Here is a 20,678-nt window from a genome sequence, read left to right as displayed (position 1 = left end):
CCCAGTCTGTGGCACTTTGTTATGGCAGCCCTAGTAAAAGCCAGCACTGCTCAGTGCCTAGAGGGAACTCTCCAGCTAGAAAGAGTTCCCTCCCTGGGAAAGAGAGAGTAGGGTGAGCCATTAGCTTCCCCAGCTTTTAGGGCATGGCATGAAGGAACCACTCTGAGTTCACCCCATCCAGAAACCAGCAAAGTTGAGACATGCTGGCTAGGAACAAAGAAGGAAAGCAGAGGCTACCACACTGTCGGAACAACAGTGGTGGTTCCCAGAGACCTGCTCTGCAGAGCATCCCAGCAGTTTCCCCACTGAAGAAAACAGCAGCCAGCAAAACTGCCTTGGACTTCTGTAGATTTCACCATTTTTTTGCCCTACAGTTATTTGTGTTCACTGATGTCAGCCATCTGAGTGTCTCCCAGCTCCCTCCATACTCTTCCAACCCTCACCCTCAAGGGAATCCAGGACCTGTGCTGGCAGCCTTCTCAGTCTTCTGTGGCTGTGTGTGAGTTCAAGACATCAGTATAGATCCCTTCAGCTGACCCCCACCTTTGTGTGTGTGCTTGGGGCTAGCCCCTTCCGCTTTGTTACTTGCATGCCACTGGCCTGATGCCCACCACCTGCCTCCATTGCTGTGTACATCTGTGGCAAGATCCTGCAGCTACAGAAGTGCATGCTGACAGCCAGGGCCCTGAGATGATTGTGAGCCCAGATCTAGCTCTGTTTCTCATCACTGGCTTGTACCAATGGGCTAACCTGCAGCTAGCCTCTCCAGGTGTCACCTGCATAAACTTAGTCTAACTCTCAACACCAGCTTCTACTTCCATGTGACTGTGGCAAGACCTAGCAGCCATGGTAGAGTATGTGGGCAGTCAGGGCCCTGCCTGGATTTGACTTTTATGGATTATATTACAGTCAAAAGGCATAGAATGACTGAATGGATTTTGAAAGAAGACTTAACTATATACTGCCTACAGGAGACTCACTTCAGCTTCAAGGACACACACAGGCTCAAAGTGAAGGAATGGAAAAAGATATTCCATAAAATAGGAATCAGAATGGAGCAGGGTTAGCTACATTTATATCAGACAAGTAGACTTAAAGTCAAAAACTATAACAAGAGAAAAAGAAGGTCCTTATATAACGATAAATGGGTAAATTCATCAAGAAGACATAACAATTGTAAATACATATACTCCCAACATCAGAGTACCAAAATATATTAAGCAAATACTAACAAATCTGAAAGAGTAACAGACAACAATACAGTAATAATAGAGGAATTCAATACTCCACTTTCAACAATGGATAGATCATCCAGACCAGAAATCAGCAAGGAAATACTGGACTTGAACAATGGTTTAGACCAAATGGACTTAACAGACATATATAGAAAATTCCATCCAAAAGACAAATCAGCAGGAACCAATCCAAACATATGAGTAATACAATAAATTTGAGTGAATTATATAAAAAAAAAAGAAAATTCCATCCAACAGCAGCAGAATACACATTCTTCTCAAGCCACATGGAACATTCTCCAAGATAGATCATGCTAGGTCACAAAACACCTCTCAGCAAATTTAAAAATATTGAAATTATACCAAGTATCTTTTCTGACCACAGTGGTGTGAAACTAGAAATAAATTAACAGGAGGAAAATTGGAAAATTCACAAATACGTGAAAATTAAACAACATACTCCTAAACAACCAATGGGTCAAAGATGAAATCAAAATGGAAGTTTAAAAATCTTAAAACAAATAAAAATGGATCCACACATATCAAAACTAATGGGATGTAGCAAAATCAGTGCTAGGAGGGAAGTTTATAGTGATAAATGCTTACATTAAAAAAGGAAATATTTCAAATAAGCAACCTAACCTTACACCTCAAGGAACTAGAAAAACAAGAACAGACTGAGGCCAAACTTAGCAGAAGGAAGGCTATAACAAAAATCAGAGCAGAAATAAATGAAATAGAGAATAGAAAATCAATAGAAAATATCAATAGAATTAAGTGTTTTTTTGAGAAGGTAAACAAAATTGAAAAAACTTTAGCTTGACTTACCAAGAGAAGAAGAGAGAGAGAGGACTCAAATAAATAAGATGATAACTGAAATAGGAGATATTACAATGGATGCTACAGAAATACAAAGGATTATGAGAGTACTATGGGCAATTATACACCAACAAATTGGACAACCTAGAGAAAATGGATAAATTCCTAGAAAAATACAACCTACTAAGTATGAATCATGAAGAGTTACTTGCTTGTTATTGGTAACAAGTAAAAAGGTTGAATGATAACAAGTAAGGAAACTGAATCAGTAATCAAAAACCTCTCTATAAAGAAAGGCCCAGGATCAGATGGCTTTACAGGTGAATTTCAACAAACATTTAAAGAATTAATGCCAGTTTTTTTTAAAAACTCTTACAAAAATTTGAAGCAAAGGGAACACTCCCAAACTTATTTTATAAGGTCAGCATCACCCTGGTACCAAAGGCAGATAAACACACAAGAAAAGAAAACTACACGTTAATATTCCTGATGAACATTAATTTAAAAAATCTCAGCAAAATACTAGCACACCAAAATCAGCAGCACAATAAAAGGACCATACACATGATCAAATGGGTTCTCTATTCCGGCATCTTGGCCCGTTCTCTTATTTCTTTATTTTTAATGGAGGTACTGGAATTGAACGCAGGACCTTGTGCATGCTAAGCACACACTTTACCACTGAGCTATACCCTTCCCTCCTTAAATACTTCTTAATGGTTTCACATTAGAAGCTCCATATAAACCAGGGATAAACAAACATCATGTATCAAAGAGGAAATCTCTTGGAATAACTTGTGAGGATAGCATCCTTGGACATGTGCTTGGTCATTATAGACCATATTCTAGATTATAAGGGTAACATCACATGAAGAGAAGCCTTAGTCTGTCCCTTCCTCTCCAGATGCAGTACAATAATCAGACTTGTTTGTCTTTTCCTCATTCATTTATGGGAGCGCTTTCTTTTTCTCATGTCACAATATATTTTTGACTCCATATTTTAATTTCTGTTTGAACTACCTTTTGATACAAAAAACTTCAATGGTTTATTTAAATATGTAGTTTTATCTTTTGTGGTTTCTTGGTTTCCTGTTTTGCTTAAGAATGTAAACTGCCAGATAGAAAAACAGAAAAAAGTTATAAATAGGCAACTCACTGAAGTTAAAATCGATGATTAATTAGAGTGCCTATAAGATTTTTCAACAACCAGATTAGCAATTTTTGAAAAAGCAACAACTTTTCGTGCTACTAAACGCACAGGGGGAACAGGTCTACTTGCTCCTTGTTGGCAGGAGTGTGAATTGCCTCAACTTTTGGGAAAGTAATCTGTCAGTATCTTAAAAATATAAGTAAATGTATCTGCAGCTCAGTTATGCCACTGTGAGAATTCTATCCTGTAGAAATAAAACCATCAGTGGGGATCTATGCAACATCATTTGTGGTGGCAAAAAATATTTAAACAGCCTGAAAATCCACCTAAATAGAAAATTGTTAAAGAAAATAAATATATCTAATATTATAAATTTTTAGGTAGAAATTATAATGAATTCATGTGATCTGCATTTGTTGGGCTTAATGATGCCCACCATGTACTATAAAGAGAGAAAAGTCGATTGTAAAATAATGTAGAGTTTGAGTACATTCTTCAAAACAAAAGAAATAATGGCAGGAAAACCCTAAAAGAGCAAACCATTGAAAGTAATTCATGAAACCCAGAAACTATAGGTAAAAGATGAAACAATTTGACTAAATAAAAATTAAAGCTTCTTACAGCAAAAAAAAAAAAAAAAAAGAACCCATAAAATTAAAAGGCAAGACATAAGTTTCAAGAAAAATATTTGCAATTCATATGCAAATAATAAAAACACAGACTATCTGAAGAATATCTATAAATGAATTAGAAAATTGGTAAGATATATCAGAAAATTCACAGAAAAATATGAATTGCTAGTAAGTATATGTAAGTACATACAATCTCACTAATAAGTGGAGAAAACTGAAATTTAAAAATGAAATTAATTTCAATCTTCAAGTTGACAAACATTAAGATTTAAATATATTACTCTGTAATTAAGGATATGAGTAAATAGAAACTTTCATACAGTAATGGTGAAAGTTTGGACCCAGTGCTCCTAGTTTATGTACATATAGAGTCAGCTCACTGGCTTTCTAAATTATCAACTTTCTTTTTCTTTACTGACACAAAGAACAGCAAAAGCTAAAAATCAGACCTATAGTCATCTCATTTAATAAAATTACCAACTGCGTGTCTGCCTTTGCAACACAAAAAACTACACAAGTGAAAAAAATCAATGAAAGCATCCTTTGCTTAATAAACATTCTAGTAGCTCAGATAGAGTTCAGGCAAAATAGCCATGGAGAAAGACTGCCACCGTCAAGAGGAGGATGGCGTTGACATTCACCACGGTCCTCCACAATGCCTTCTCCGATGTGTCTGTCAGCTTCCTCCTCTGGGCTTCTTCCTCCTCTTTGCTCAGCTTGGGGCCTTTTCTCTGCAAACCGCAGAACAAGTCGTAAGCCTTTCTGAGACATCCACGAGTTTCCTCGGAATTATCTGAAACAAAGAGAAGTAAGCAAATGATCACAAAGCATGGGAAATAAAACTCCTGTCAATGTAGTACAGGTGATTGTAAAGAATGATTATAATCATTTCTAAGTGTTAGAGGAATCCCTGAGAAAATATAGATAAATTTGATTATACAATAATAGAAAACTTTTGCATGGCATAGAGTCTCTCCCTCTCTCTCAATATTTCTCTCTCTCTCTCTCTCTCTCTCTCACACACACACACACACACACACACACACACACACACACACACACACAGACACACACACACACACACAGATTCATCAGGCCCTAATGGTATTATTGACAAAATACCAAAATTTCGATGGAGATATCGTTCCAATCTTATTGAAATATTCCCACAAAAAGGAAAAAGGGGCTACTTTCCAATTCATTCTGTGAACATTATGATCTTCGTACTAAAACAAGACATAGACTAATTACATAAAAGGAAAATTATAGGTCGGTCTCACTCAGGAACACTGATGTAAAAACCCCAAAGGAGTAGAAGGCATTGACCCTTCCTTCAAGGTTTTGAAGAACCAAAATCAAACCAAGCCAAACAATTAGTGTACAGATTAAGACAACATATCCTGATGGGCTAAATTTGTCAGTGGTTTCTAAAATATCAGGTAAATAAAGAGCCATGGGAATGGATGCTGGAGACATTTTCATGAAGGAAATTAAATTAGAACCTAGTTTCAAAGAATAGGCTTTTTCTTCTCTTGGAGAAGAGGTAGAAATATTCTAGGGGACTTGGTGTATGTGGGAGAAAAGTGAAGAAATCTGCCTGGTTGGAGAGAAAGAAATGAGGTTGGAGGAGAGGATAGGGCTAGATGCTTAATTACAGTCAATCAACATTATGAGACAAGGAATTGGAGAGTTTGGAACTGCCCGCCATCTCAGTAGCTGCCACACAGATCCGTGGATGGATGACGGATGGATGGACAGACAGACTAATGGATCAGTGGATGAAGGGATGGATTTCATACGTAACAAATTGTCTTGATTTTTGGGAAGGTAAGATTTTAAAGTTTCAGCTTGCCATAAATCCAAGAGGTTTTTCAGAAGCTGAATTTCATAGCATTAAGAAAAACTAAACAAAGCCAGGGGCATAGAGCTTCTATGTGAAAACCAAATGTAAACCAGGTGTTACCTTCATTGACACCATCATCGGCTTCTTCGTATCTTTTCTCTTCTGTGTCTAAATCAATGCGTTCCTCTGTACTATTCCGAAGAGCCCAGCACAGGCGATACAGCTAGCCAGAGACCATAGACAAGCGCATTAGTAATGTTTACAATAATGTAATGATACATTTGTTTATTGTATAGTTCAAAAAAAAAAATCAAACACACAGAAGAATATAGATAACAAAGAAAATATCTTTTCAACATTTTTAACATGGGTAAAAACATTAGCCATTTAAAATTATTTCTTTTTTTATTTCTTCTGGTAGTTATTAAAACTCTTCAATAATATGCTTAAGGCCCCTGTTTATGGATTTACAATTTCATAAAATTCAAAGATTTATCTACTTTATGCTAGACCCTGGCTCCACTCATTGTCCTTATCATTCAAGTTACTAGCTACATCATCATGGTTTTCAGTTTGTCAAGTGGTTATTTCAACTCTTAGAATATCTCCTTAAACTCTGTCTCTGGATCCATCATGTTTAGATAATATTTGTGTGCCATTCTTAAGTTCTGATAGCAATTTACACGTTTCTTTTCCAACTCACCTCCAAACTTCTGTCAGCACTACTGTTATTTTAAAATAGTTATGCATTATAGAATTTGAATTGTTTTCAGTAAATATTCCATTTAACATAGAATGCTTGCTCTCCAAAAACTGGGCAAGGCCGTTTCTGCTCTAGTGTTGGAACATATGATTGTTCCATTAGTTGAGAACCAGATATAGTTGTTGACTTGTGTTTTGCTGCAGTGTTGTCCAAACAACAACTCCTCTTTCAACTCAAGGCTCACTGGAGTCTCGGTCAGCAAGACATTTCCTATATGAGAGTGTCATGGGGAAACAAAACAAATCCTGAAAATAGGAGATTCGTGCTGTTTTCTCTCATTTATTCTGAAACATGTATCCAGTGTTATAAAAATGGCTCCAGGACTGTGTTGGTTGCTCCAGCCATTATTTTTTCTTTATTTTTTTCCAACTGAGCAGGTAGTTTCATTTTCATAAGTTAGTAAGCATGAGGCACTACACTAACGTATCTGTTTCACAAAATCTTGCTTGAACTATTACCACACCTTCTCCCACAACTAACCTGCTACTTCAATCTTCCTTTCCTGATTCTGCCATTCATAGTCCACAACTTGTGCCCTGGCATCAGGTATTCCCTTGGGGCCTGCCTTAGATTTTCCAGTCTCAGGTCTAAGCCGCTATTTCAACCTGACCTCCCATGTGTATGATATGCTGGATTCCAAATGCCACTCTGGGTTCCAAACACAAAGCTGGGCCAAATCACCATTTCCTCCTCCCACTCACCACATCATTAGGTGCTCATACCTAACACAGAAGATTCTGTTTTCTTTGCTCTAGTTGTGTTTCTGGGTCTGTGCTTGAATCTCACAATGGGAACACAAGGATATCCTTGCCATGGCAGTGACAAGGCTAACACCGAGGATGCTAATTGCAGCTTGGGGTGAGACCAGCAGAAGATAGCATGACTGAGCTAAACATGCAACACACTCACCAGTGATTGTGTAAATGGCAGTGATAGCCAAGAGGATGAAGATCGCCAGATAAAGGTCCAGTCCCAAGGCCAGCTTGATGAATATGGCTCCAGAAAATACGTCCGACTGAAAAGGAAACAGTCAGGGTGGAAAAGAAACATGCGCTACATCACTTAGCTCTTCCCTGATGACTTCCCACTAATATTTACTGCAGCTATACATGTCATCTCTGCAATCCAATTATGAACTCCTCGGAAGCCAGATCTCATCCTCAGAGAACCAATTATTGGACTGACCATCGACAGGAATAACGAGCGAGTGAGCAAAAGCTGAGAAATGTCTACACTACAGCTTGTATGGCCTGCTCTTCCATGATGGTCAGCAGAGAACCCACGATAAAGACCAGAAGAGTAGATAGAGGAGACAGAGAATAGAGCAATGGTTATTGTCAGGAAGGAAGATACCTGAGCACGTTCTGGGTTGTAGAAAGTAAGAGGTAAAGCAGGACTGGGGGGAGAGTAACCATGAAGCAAATAGTCAGAGATGTTGAGGTGGGATGGGATCAAAATTAGGCAGAGATTGAGGGGTTGACTTTGACAAAAAAGAGTGGTGGGAAGAAGGAAAGAATAAAGTTACTTGTATGGAGAGGGAATGAGTAATTGGGTCACGCCTAAATTTTCTAAGCAAAGTGATGAGACTTTCTGATAAGAGGCAGAGGTCCAGGAGCTAAAAACGTTGTGGACAGTTTAGAATCGTCATTGAGAGGACCAGAGGAAAAATCATAAACACAAAAGGACTATTGGTTGAGGTTTAGAAGCCAGCAGGGAGTCCTGTAGAGGGACCCTGAATGCAAGATCACGTCCACCCAGCTCTGCCTGGACCCCTGTAGCCCCCAGGTGTGCTTCTCAGCTTCCCCAATCTTTCTTCAACTCAACTGGTGCTTGGCTCTGTCCCTTTAACTTTGATCCTCCCAGGCTCCATATCAAAACCCAAAACCAAACCCAAAACAAAACAAAAACCTGAGAAATAGCAAACAAGCATGTTAGAATCATGGACATAAAATCTCTGAGTACAGGCATAGAATAGGGGTTGGACTTTTTGCCAGGGAAGATCAATGAAAGGGGAGGTAGGCAAAGAGATTGAGTCCTTGTGCTGAAGCATGATTATAAGGATGGATCATGGACTCTAAGAGAAAGGAAAGCATGAGTGAGGTGAAGGAAAGGGGTAAGTGATAGGGTTCAGAATCCGAAGAATCAGAGATCGCTTTCTTTGTAGAACTTGGGTCTGGAAGGGATGTAACTGAAGATGGTTGCTCCCTCCCCCACCATAAAATTTGAACTGAAACCTGATGTTTTATCATCTCACCAAACATTCGTGTTGGTGAAAAGCCTGTTCTTGATGATCTGAGCCTAGGACCTAACTCTGTGTTACAAACACAAAGTACGTGCTGCAACTTTGTTATCCCTGGGTTTGCAAGGAGTGCAACTACTGTGTAAATTGAGGGAAGACTGGACTTTTCACAAAATTGGATAGTTACGAAAAATTATTTACCATTTCAGAAAAGAGATCACCTATTGAGATGCCACTCAGTGTTTTTGAGTTGCCATAAAACATACCTGCATACCGATCTAAATGGGAAGGGCACAATTGTTTCACGACAGATTTAGAACTTGTGTATTCATGCAAAAATATTTACATATTGAAACACACATTATCGTATTATGAATTCCTTGACTTTGGTTTCTCTTACATAGTACAATTTAGGCATTAAACTGGTGGTCTTGAAATTGTAAGTAAGCGGATTATATTACTAACGACTTTTTATTATGGTAAATATATATATACATAAAATAAAATTTGCCATTTTAGCCATTTTAATGTGTACAGTTCAATGGAATTAATTCCATTCACAATAATTATAAAATATTTCTCATAAAAGGAAGCTTTTCGTGATCCAGGATTTTCTTTTGCTATTAAAGGACAGTCATATCTGAATATCTGAATATGCCATATCTGAATAAGGTCTATAGGTTGCACATTAGTTGTAGCAAAGTTAATTCCAATTTAAAAATTTACAGTGTGGTTTTCTAAAAGAATATCGATGTTTTTAAAGCATAACAAGTTGAAATAGGGCTAAAAGCGCATGACGTCTGACTGAATATGTATAATAATTCTCAGTATATGTATTATTGGAGTTTGAGAACCAGTGAACAAGGTGATCTTCTTAAAACCTGGGGCAGGGGAGGACTGTGGAAATTGTTGATCTACTTAATAAGTAACCAGGACAGCATCTGTTATCAGAGTGTAATAGTACACAAAAGGTCGTGTCTAAGATTACGAATATCACTTCAAACATAACCTTGTAGGTAAGAATGGACTCCCGCCACTGAATCTTCCCAGCTGACCACAGCAGACTCTGCACAGCCACACACTCGCTCTCGGCCATCCCTGCTGCTCCACTCAGCTCCCCAACATCCCATCCCCTCCCTGCCACTAGGAACCAGCCACTCCAGGAGGCTGCCCCACTCAGGGGCCCCTCTGGCCATGGCCATTCTGCTCCAGCACCTTGTTCATGCTCTTTGGGGCCATAAAGCTGTAGACATCGAAGGCAGAGGAGAACGGGAGATCACGTGTGAGCACCAGCCCCGGATACCTGCACGCTCCTCTGCCTCCCTTGGGTTATCCTCTCCTTCCTGTCCTGGGTCTTAAGTGCCCACACCCCCCACCAATGAGGACGACCCCCAATTCCAATTCCACCCAACCAAGACCACCATCCCCTTTCCTGGGTGTCCATAGCCCGCTTCCTTTACTTGTTCCCACACTCTATTCCAGCTCCCATTTTAACATATTTGCATATATTGTCTCATAGAGTGCTATTTTATGTGTAATTCTTTTATCACTAGCCACGTGGTGAACTCCTTGTGCACGGGAGTCTTGTCCCCCTAATGTGGAGCTCAACAATTTATAATAAGGGCTGGGAAATGCTCACGTTGCATCAGGAAGGCTTGTGCCACCTAATCTAAGCTGCTGTCTTGTTTTCAGTCACGACTCAGATCCACAGAGGGTCAGCCTCCACTCTCACAAGCTGCCTAGACTCTAAACGCGCAGGAGACTATTTCCTTAGCGACACAGGAGGAGCAGATGGGTTACTCTTTCTTTGTTTTCTACACATGCTGCTGAGTCTTCACATTCCTTTCTTCTTTCCTGAACAATTATCTCTAGGAGATTTAACTTTTTGAAAACTTATAAACCTTTTAACACTTAGCTGTGACATCTGTTTTAGAGGGGCAGTCTTAGATAAGACAGTGTCAATTTAAGGAAAGTCAATATAATAAGACATTTTCCTTCTGGTCTACATGTTAGATAATCAAGCTGAGAAGGAAACTGTAGACTTGGACTGGCTCTGACAGAGAATACAGAGGTCATTGTGCAGCAGGAAGGTAGGGGCTAGAGAAACCTCCTTGTTTACTGCTATTAATAGCCATGCTACTTGAAGGAGACATTTTTTTCTTTCTGGACATCCATTTCTTTCATATCCTTAGTGAAAGGGTGAGTTTCCACTCTGGAGTCTCTTGTGACTTGTAATTCTTGTACCCTATGAATGCAGGGTCTCTGAAGCTTCTTTCTTTGCATAAAAACTTGGTAGAGAGACCCCAGGTAGTCTGAGACATCCGTAGGGCTGGACCTACAGGCTCTCTGATCCTAGTACTCTAGCCCCATCAAAGCGACCCCATGAAGCTAAAAGGCCAGGAGGGCCTGGAACTCACTGAGATTCTCAAAGCCACAGAGATGAACAGGGAGAGGATGGAGAGGTAGATCTGGATTCGCTGCCCCCCAAATCGCTTCCTCAGATATTCCGGCATGGTCATCACCTGCAAGATAGACCGCAGCAGGGTGCACCTTCAGAGCGCAGCACATAAAGATCACTCCACATTTATTAAGCACCTGTGGGCAGGTAACTGTGTGTGGCATGTTTCTCACAGAGATGAGAAAGGCATGGTCCCTCGGGAAAGCAGCAAGGCTGAAATGAACTCAGAGACAATCTTGGGATCTGTTCCTAGATCTGACATTTACTGGACGTGTGACGTTTGGCAAATGCCTATCTCTCTGAACCTCATTTTCTCATCTGTAAAGTGGGGCTTTAAAATGAAGGTAGATGTAAAATACCACAACACAAATGCATAGTAGACATGCAACAAACAATTTTTATTTTCACCAATAATGTTGCAGTCTAGTAAAATCAATATTACTTATAAATAATGAACCATAATTTATTATGGTTGCATAATAAATTGATAATTGAACAAATTGTAAATGTACATTTGGGTGTATATTTTTGTGGTTATCTTTATTTGAAAGAAGAAAGTCACATTAAATCCCTACTTAGAGAAAAATCTGAGGTTATCATTGCCAAAATATGAGGTCAGCTATGTGATGTGTAGCTTAAAAATACATATTTCTGGCTTCTTTACAGCAGATTGAGATCATAATTTCATCTCCCCCAGCATAAAAGAATGTTAAATAAGTATTTGTATAATATTATCAAAAACAAGAAGGGGAAATCTTGGGGGCTCAGAGGCTGTGTGGAACCCCCTCAAAGATGGTAAGCCATGTCCAAGAACACATGCACGAGTTCTGTGGTGTGGATCTGCACCCAGGAGAGCATCCTTCAACAGAGCTTGTTCAAGCCTGGCACTAGAAGGGACCCAGGACGAGCAAAGTGGGACTATATAGTGACTTGCGGAGGTACAAGCTGGAAGGCTGGCCCCCTGGGCACCGTAATCCCAGAAATTATCCCAGGATATAGCACCCCTCTGAGAACCAGCTGCAGAAAGAATAAATGTGGGACTAGGCTCAGAGAGGCAGAGCAGTGCCCCAGATGGTTGGCAACAGCCAGGTTGAAGGGGAGCCACCAGAGGTGTGGTGTTTCTTACCCCTAATTAACAAAAGAAACTACCTCACAAATGTCAGAATGGCAAAAATTGGAATGAAGGAAAATTACATGTGTTGCTGAGAAGGTGGGGAAATGGGAACCATCAGAATAGGGGTCAGCAAGAGGACAGCTGGCTGCAGCCCTTTTCAAGAGCAATCCGGTGGCAGCACTTGGTGGATTTATGTAACTGTCAGCCCAGAAGCCCTGGGACGAATGACATTGCCCAGGTTTCATGACTGAGCAGAAAGACGGTGAATAAATGAGTGCCTGACAGAAGTGCCAGGGAATACCTGTGGGTACTCACCCCGGCCTTGATGTATATGGGGACAAAGAACCACCCTAGAACCAGCAAGAGCAGCAAGGCCTACAGGAAACCAAGAAAAGAGCGTGGAGTTAGAGAGGTCTGCCTTGTGGACCTTTTCTCTTCATGACCTCTGAGTCTGAATATACAAATGTTTGCTTGGATCCTGTCCCACTCAACCACCTGGGACCCCAAGACCATGGATTCCTTCCCTCTCTTTCCATGATTCAGAGGCCACTGTTTCTTGGGGCTTAGGATGTGACAAAAGATGTATGGTGAAATGGACAGAGGGTAAGAGATCTGAGCCCTGATGGACCATCGGACGGTCATGTAGTCTTTGCCAGAAGGAATAATTCTTGAATAGCAGGAACTGTACAGCGTTACAAACCAGTGAGAGAGAAATTCAGAGACAGAATATTCCCACTGACCAAGTCTTGCCATGTATAATAATGATAATAATATAATCTTACATCAATATCAACGTTTACAAAGAGTCTTAATATGTATCGCTCACACTGTTCTCGCAACACCAGGCGAGGCAGGGATGATAAGCACATTTATTCCTGTTTAATGGGAGGGGTCACCCGAGTCTCACAGAGATTATGGAATCCTAAGGTCACAGGCTAAAAGAGACAGGCTCTTGGCAACCTGATAATCACACCCACTGGGGCCATAGGGCATTTTGTCCATGTCTCTGGAGTCCATGGCACTATCAAAACAGAACTCAGACCACAGGGTATGTGTGGAGACTGGATCCGTTCTGGAGTCTCTGATACTACTAAAGTAAAAGTAGGGGCAAAATCTTCAGCAAGGGAGGGGCATAGTGTTGTGATGACTCAAGGTCATTTTCTGAGTCTATCCAGGGAATAGTCTACTTATGCTTTTGCTATAATCCAACTTCCTTCCACATAAGCATCTCCCTCTGACTGATATGCACACATATGTACGTACAAACACTAGAAAGGATAAGAGAAAAGAACAAAAAAAGCTCAAGCAACTCAAGAAATGTTTATAGCATGTGCCCAGTCAAGTGCTGGGTGATGCGAGGTGTGAGTGACATGAGAGAAGATGGTCGCTGTGCTTAAAGAACTTAGGGTCTGATTAAAGGAACACAGCTTCCACTGGTAAGATGGCAGAAAAACAATTAGGAACGTGATCACAAAGTGGTGTAGATTCTACCTACTACCTCTAAATCATTCGCTCCTTACTCCGCTGTCACTTCCTTGGTCAGGTTCTATGCATCCATCTGGCATCAGTGCCACAAAGCCTCTGGACACGTGCCAAGCCCCTCTCATCACTGAGGATGGATGCCCTCCTGTGTGAGAACTCGTCTCTCCTTGTGCTTTTTATACAGTAGTGAATGCTTATTTGTCTTGCCACTGGGATGTAAGCTTCTCAGAAGAGGGGATCATTGCTTTTACATTTTTTTAATCCCCTGTATCTAATTCAGTGATAGCTCAGGGAGGAGAGATAGAAGTGAGAGCTAAAATGATCCTGAAGGAGGTCAAGTGGAAGTGGGGATTGACTCGTACAGAAATGACATTCCTGGTGGGAAGAACTGCCTGAGTGAAATTTCAGAGGTGGGGAATAATGTGACTGGAATGGCCCAGGCAGAATGGGGCCACACAGGGAAGGCACTGAGAGGTTCAAACAAGAGATGGAAAAATAGACATCAAACCAAAGAGGAGTTTGTCCTGTACAGACACCCAGACAAACACACCTAGAGTTTTGACGTAAAGGGAAGAGCCTATGATGTCACTTACATTCCACTCAAATGCTGCAATGGCGATTCCCGAGGCCGCTCCCGTCCCCGCCAGCCCTACGAAGTGGCCACTGCCGATGTTACTGGCGAAGAGAGAGGCGCCCATCTGGAATCCAAGAGAACAGACGAAGATCAGAGGTAAAGGTCCCAAATCAGACTTCTTGAAAGCAGGTAAACGTTGAGATGTTTCCCTCACTTCTTAGGGCAGGAATCAGAAGACTGCAACTGGTGGCCTACATTTAGCCAGTCACGTTTTTGCATGATTGGTAGCTAAGAATGTTTCCATATTTTTGAATGGTAAAAAAAATATCTAAAGAAGAATAATATTTTGGGAAATGTGAAGTTATATGAAATTCAAGTTTCAAGTGCCTGTAGACAGCTTTATTAGAACACGCTACATGTGTTGATTTTACATATTAACAAGGATCCTTCCGTGCTACAACGGTAGTTGTGCGGTTGCAATAGACTGTGGCCCATAAACTCTAAATACTTACAATCTGGCACTTTATGGAAAAGCCTCTGACCCCTGCCTTAGAGGAACATTAATCTACCCAGATGCTCTGAGTTGAGCCTGTCCTTGGCCAAGAACTGCCAGATCTTCCGTTGGCTCCTTCAATCAGCCTCAAGGGCTCCGAAGGTGGGTAGAAGGGAATTCCTCTCCATTGTCCTGACCCTAGTGACCCTCTTCACATCCACCTCCTCTTCTGTCACCTTGTCTACTGTTCTAAAGTCTCAACAATCAAGAGGGAGCTCTTGAGTGAGCACGGGTGAGCACGAGTGCTGACAGAGCAGAATTGCGGGGTGGGACCCTTGCGGTGCCCATTCTTCTGTTTTCACCTTTGCAGCCCTCTGTAAGACCACCTTTTCTATTCTGTCCTTTTCAATTTCTGTTTGGGAGCAGGGGATGGGATTGAGCTGGTTTGCAGCTATGGTTTTGGTTAAGCCTTGAATGTTTCATAAAAAGAGTCCTAAGAAGGCATTGTCTGATGGGACACCCCAATAAATATCCATTTCAAACACAGTATGGGTTCAGAGAAGAAGATGCACCTTCTGCTGCAATCGCACTCTTGCCAAGGAGGTCAGAAATCAACACCCAGCAAGGATGACACCAACTGGACAAGAGTCAAAGAGGCATCATCATTTGACCGTCACAGGGAACTGAGAACCACCATACAACTGCGCAGATCAGAGGACTAGACATGCAGGTGGTCGTGCAGGGGGAGGTGTCTCTGATAAAGCAGGGTTTGAACTGGGTGTTGAAGGAGGGAAGCAGAGAGGGGGACGCTCATCCAAACAAGGAGGGCAGCAGCATTAGCTCTGGATTGGGATGGATGAAGGAACGTGCTGGGGACCGTGAGCAGCCGAGACAGAAGATTCTTGATGAGGCCAGGGTTAAAGCACATGACGCAGAGCTGAACTGGGTCTTCCCAAATGTCACACTACACCCGCTCTCTTAATTGGTGGTGCCATATCATTTACTGGAATGACAGTGCAGAGGCCTGAGGTCAGGGGTTTAGGAAAGGAGACGCCAGCATGTAGGCAGCCAATACACATCAGAAATGATCAGCATTCCCCATGTTTTCTTTATTTTCCCTTAAACACATGACCTGGAAATTTATCTCCAGGGAGCTCTGACCCACTCACCGGCACCCAGGTCATCTCTCGACTAGCCAGGAAGAAGCCTCCAATTGTGCCCCGGTTGGTCTTCAGCATTGCCTGAGCAGAAGGGAAGACTTGTGAGGGTCAAACCACAGCAGATGCTCTGGCCAGAATGCTGAGGGAAGTGACCTTTCCCAGCACCCCTAAAGAGAAGCATTATCCTGGAAACTGTGCTATAGCACCAGTTTTTAAAGGACTTCAAAATCACACATTCACAGAAACCAAGAAAATTTAAGAACTCATATTCCTCCACTTCTGTCCTAATTGCTTTGTTTAATTTCATTGATGAGAACAGTGTGAGGCATCGCTAACGCTGTGCTTGGAAGAAAATTTGCAGCCTCAGGCTCACTACTTAAAAGAAAGAATAAACGCAAATGAATTAAGCGTCCAGCTCAACTAAATTAGAAAGTGAGCAAGAAGAAATAAAACACGTGGGGGTAATGAAACATCTTTATTCATTATGCCACGTGCTGGAGATGCCAAACAGAGTAAGTCTGAAGCCCCGCTGCTGGCCCCATTCACACAATGAATAAATTAGCTCCGTGTAAGCATTATCAGTGTTGCACATGAGAAAATGGCTGTGAGAGAAGAGCAGTGAAATCTGTAACAGCTGGTAATGTTCTCTCTGCTTCATCACCCGACACTTTTCCCTCCCTGGGACACTTCGCCCCCAAACCTTGTGCCCACCCTGAACACCCCCCTGGTCTCCTACATACCCACAGCCCGACAGCCATCACCACCACAAAATAGATGACAATGACAGATGTCAGCAGCAGTTCGGATGCGCTCTGTTATCTCAGGGGGGTCTGGGGTCTCAGTCACGGTGCCGGGGCTTACTGTGCTGGCCATGGCTGCAGGTGGAGGTTTCTCCATCCCACGGCATTCCCCATGTTTTCTTTATTTTCCCTTAAACACATGACCTGGAAATTTATCTCGTATCTTATACGAGCCCTTGGTTGATCATTAGACTTGATCATTATCAGTCTTGAGCAGGTGGAATGCACTATCAGAGCCAGCTCCTGGGAAAGAGGACCTTTAAACCTCTTCTCTGAAACTGAGACACTGGCCCTCCAGCAGCCATGCTGGACTAAGTGGAGTGTGGGAATGAGGGAGTGAGGGAATGAGAGACTAGAAATGGGATGAGAATTGGAGGTGGAGAGTAGGGTGTCCACTGAGTAGAAAGACAGGTTCTTGAAGAAGATTTGAGCAGGCTGAGTGAGGACTGGGGAGAGATGAAAGGGACAAGAAGGGGAGAAGGACAGAGGTGAAGGGGCCAAAAGGAGTCGGGGGATGGGGGTGAGGGTCCTTTACAGAGCAGGAAAGATTCCTGACCAAGGAATTATATTCCTTAGAAGGGAAGTAATTTTGCATTTCCTGGGTTCTAAAGCTCTATGCTTCTCTGGAACAGGTATCTGAATCAGGCTTTATTTGTCACATCAGGACCCAGGTGGCCCATGCAGGACAGGGAGGTGGCCCTGTGAGCACTGCACGAGGCGGGGTCAGGGCAGGCGGTGCCGTTGGCTGGGTCACAGGTTCAGATGACATGTGAATCAACCTAAAAGCATGTGATACTGATTCTGAGGACTCGGATATATAACCAGACGTGGGATTGCCGGATCATACGGTAGTTCTATTTTTAATTTTTTGAGGAGCCTCCATACTGTTTTCAAAGGGCTGTATCTACAGTCCTACCAGTGGTGCATAAGGGTTCCCTGTTCTCCATGTTCTTGCCACCACTTGTAAGCTCTGGTCTTGTTGTAGAAAGCACCCCTCCCCTCCCTCACCGTGTCTCTCTTGGTCCTCTCCTTGCCCGCCTTGCCTTTCCCCACCTTCCCACCTTCTGCAGTTGGCACACACAGCAGACTTCTGCCGCTTCCTGGATGTCCCATGACAACCTTAAATGCTGCAGAAGCTTCATGCTTTCTAGTTCCTCTTCTTACAACGTCCTTTTCACTATCCCTTTAGAGCTAGAACAAGCTCTACCTCCTCCAGGAGACCCAAATATAAAGAGTCCCATAATAAGAGGCTGTGTTGATTGTTGCAACATTAAGGCCTGGAATAGTGTCTGGCACACTGGAGTCATGAAAATAAAGTGCATTGCAAACTCCAGGAACCCAGTTAGGATGAGGAAACTCCAGGGCGATCAGGTCTCTTGGGGAGAGGGAGTGCAAGTTGAGCCAGCAGGGGCTGCTCTGGGGCTCATCGAGGGTAGTCCACTCTTGGCTGCTCCCCGTTGCACGAAGCCCAACCTGAAGGTGGAGACTTTTGCTCACCACTGGGGACTTTGCGGCTGTGTCCCCCTGAGGAGGGGCACCAGTGGAGTTGTAGGTGATGCTCTATGAATTATTCAGCAGAAGCCAGGGAGCCCTACTCACTTTTTCTTGAGATTTACTGGTTCTTAAACAATTAGCTTGGTTCTGTGGTCTTCTGTGGTTCAGAATTTTATTTCTTTGGATCCCCAAGGGCATCATTATTGTATCATATTATATATATATAAAATACAATGTATAATTTATATTATACCATACCATATTACCTATAATAAGCAATTTATGAAGTACTGTTTATTTTATTATACTATACTATAATAGTTATTTATTTATTCAGCAGAGGAGTGGTGATTAGGTTTGTTTATTTATTTTGAGAGGAGGTACTGGGGGTTTAACCCAGGACCTCGTGCATGCTAAGAATGTGCCCTACCACTGAGCTATACCCTCCCCCACTATAATGTATTACAACAGGTGCCTCAGACTTGATTCTCTGGCTCCAGGTCAGGCAGCACGGCCTCCCAGACCATCTCCGGGCTCCAACCCGAGGATGAGGCTGATTATTACTGCTCAGTGTGGGATGGCAGCCTCAGTGCTCACAGTGTTTCAGGCCAGTGGGGAAGTAAGACACAAACCCTGAGCTCCCCCAGCCCTTGGGGGAACTCACAGAGCACCGTTTAATTGGCCCAAGAAAAGAGAAGTCCTGGGTTCCAACTGACAATAGTGTGTACTATTCGGGAGCATTAAAAATAATGAATTAAAATGACAGGACCTACACAATTGGTAAAAGTATATTTATCATTTCAATATATTTGTGGCAACTTAGAGATATATACAGTGACATGCAGTAAAAATCGGTAAAAAGGAATACAAAGTTTAACTAAGGGAATAAATAAATAAATATATATATATATATATATATATATATATATATATATATATATTTTTTTTTTTTTTTTTACAGATTTTTCTTTTCTATTCCAATTAGAGATGCTGGATTCATGTGCTCACAGGGTCCACCTCTCTGACCTTAAGTAACCATTCACCAGGGTCATCAGCCACCACCCTCCCCACTTTTTCTGCCCTTGGCTCATGACCTGACATCCGACTCTAGGGAAAAATTACAGCACAAAAAGGACACTGCTCCTTGTGCTAAGTGTTACCACAGAGAGCAGAGGATGTGGTTCCTGTGGTCAGCAGGGGGCGCTGTGCGATGTCCAGAGTGCAGGAGTTGTGCTAGACAGCTGATAAACCACTTAGCTTGCTCTAGGGGATTTGGGCAAACTGTGTCTTCACTGATATGTGACTTTTCTCCACCTGTGATGACTTCTCCTCACCCTGTGATGCCTCCTTATCACCCTGTGAGCTCCTGGGTCTGGCTCTCTTATTGCTTCAGATTTGAGTCAGATCCTTTTCCTCTATAGAGTCTTTGCTCAAATCTGGTCCAGGAGGGAATGATAGTGAGGGTCCAGAATGTGGACCTTTTTCCAGAAACAAAAAAAAATTCAATCTAAAATTCATGTGAGGGGGTGGGTGGGTATAGCACAGTGGTAGAGTGTGTGCTTAGCATGCATGAGGTCCTGGGTTCAATCCCTAGTACTTGCATACAAATAAAATTAAATAAGTTTCATATAGAATCACAAGGGACTCTGAATAGCCAAAACGATATTGGGGGAAAAAAAAAAGTTGGAGGTCTCAAACTTCCTGATTTCAAACATATTTCAAAGCTACATTAATCAAAACAGTGTGGTACTATTATAACGACAGACACAGACCAATATGATACAACACACAGTCCAGATATAAACTCTCACATATATGGTCAAATGATCTTCAACAGAGCATGCCAAGACCATTCAGTGGGGAAAGTACAGTCTTTTCAACAAACAGTGATGGAAAAATTGGATATCCACAGGCAAAAGAATGAATTTGGACCCTTACCTTACGTCATATAAAAATTAGCTCAAAATGAATTAAAGACCTAAATCTAAGACCTAAAAATATAAAACCTTTAGAATAAAACATAGGGAATAACCCTCATGACATTGTATTTGCTGATTATTTCTTAGATATGATGCCTAATGCACAAGCAAGAAACTCCAAAGTAGACAAATGGGACTATATCCAATTTAAAACCTTCTGTCCATCAAAGGACAAAATCAAACTGAAAAAGCAACCTACAGAATAGAAGAAAATACTCACCAATCATACATCTGGTAAGAGGGATTTAAAATTTATTTTATTTTATTTTATTTTTTAATTGAAGTATAGTTGATTTATGATAAGAGGTTAATGTACAAAATATATTTAAAAAACTACAACTCAACAACAACAAGAACTCAATTAAATAACAAATAACTCAATTAAAAATGGACAAAGGACTTGAAAAGACATTTTTCCAAAGATGATAAATGTCCAATAAGCA

At 41.6% G+C, this 20,678-nt stretch overlaps 1 protein-coding gene across 1 annotated transcript; it reads right to left on the bottom strand.

The window, feature by feature from the left end:
* Nucleotides 1–4,414: 4,414 nt before the first annotated feature.
* LOC105099505 (solute carrier family 5 member 4) lies at nt 4,415–16,859 on the bottom strand. The gene is made up of 8 exons (XM_010992340.2): nt 16,824–16,859; nt 16,703–16,774; nt 15,972–16,043; nt 14,329–14,433; nt 12,569–12,628; nt 11,099–11,203; nt 7,352–7,457; nt 4,415–4,629 (listed from the first exon to the last, which is right to left on the bottom strand). The coding sequence occupies exons 1-8, from the start codon at nt 16,857–16,859 to the stop codon at nt 4,415–4,417; spliced, it is 771 nt and encodes a 256-aa protein (XP_010990642.2).
* Between the last annotated feature and the right edge of the window lie 3,819 nt (nt 16,860–20,678).

Source organism: Camelus dromedarius, chromosome 31 (assembly GCF_036321535.1).
Source record: "Camelus dromedarius isolate mCamDro1 chromosome 31, mCamDro1.pat, whole genome shotgun sequence".
NCBI classification, from domain to species: Eukaryota; Metazoa; Chordata; class Mammalia; order Artiodactyla; family Camelidae; genus Camelus; species Camelus dromedarius.
Note: the sequence above shows the minus strand (reverse complement) of the source record. Positions and strands in the feature narration are given on the sequence as shown.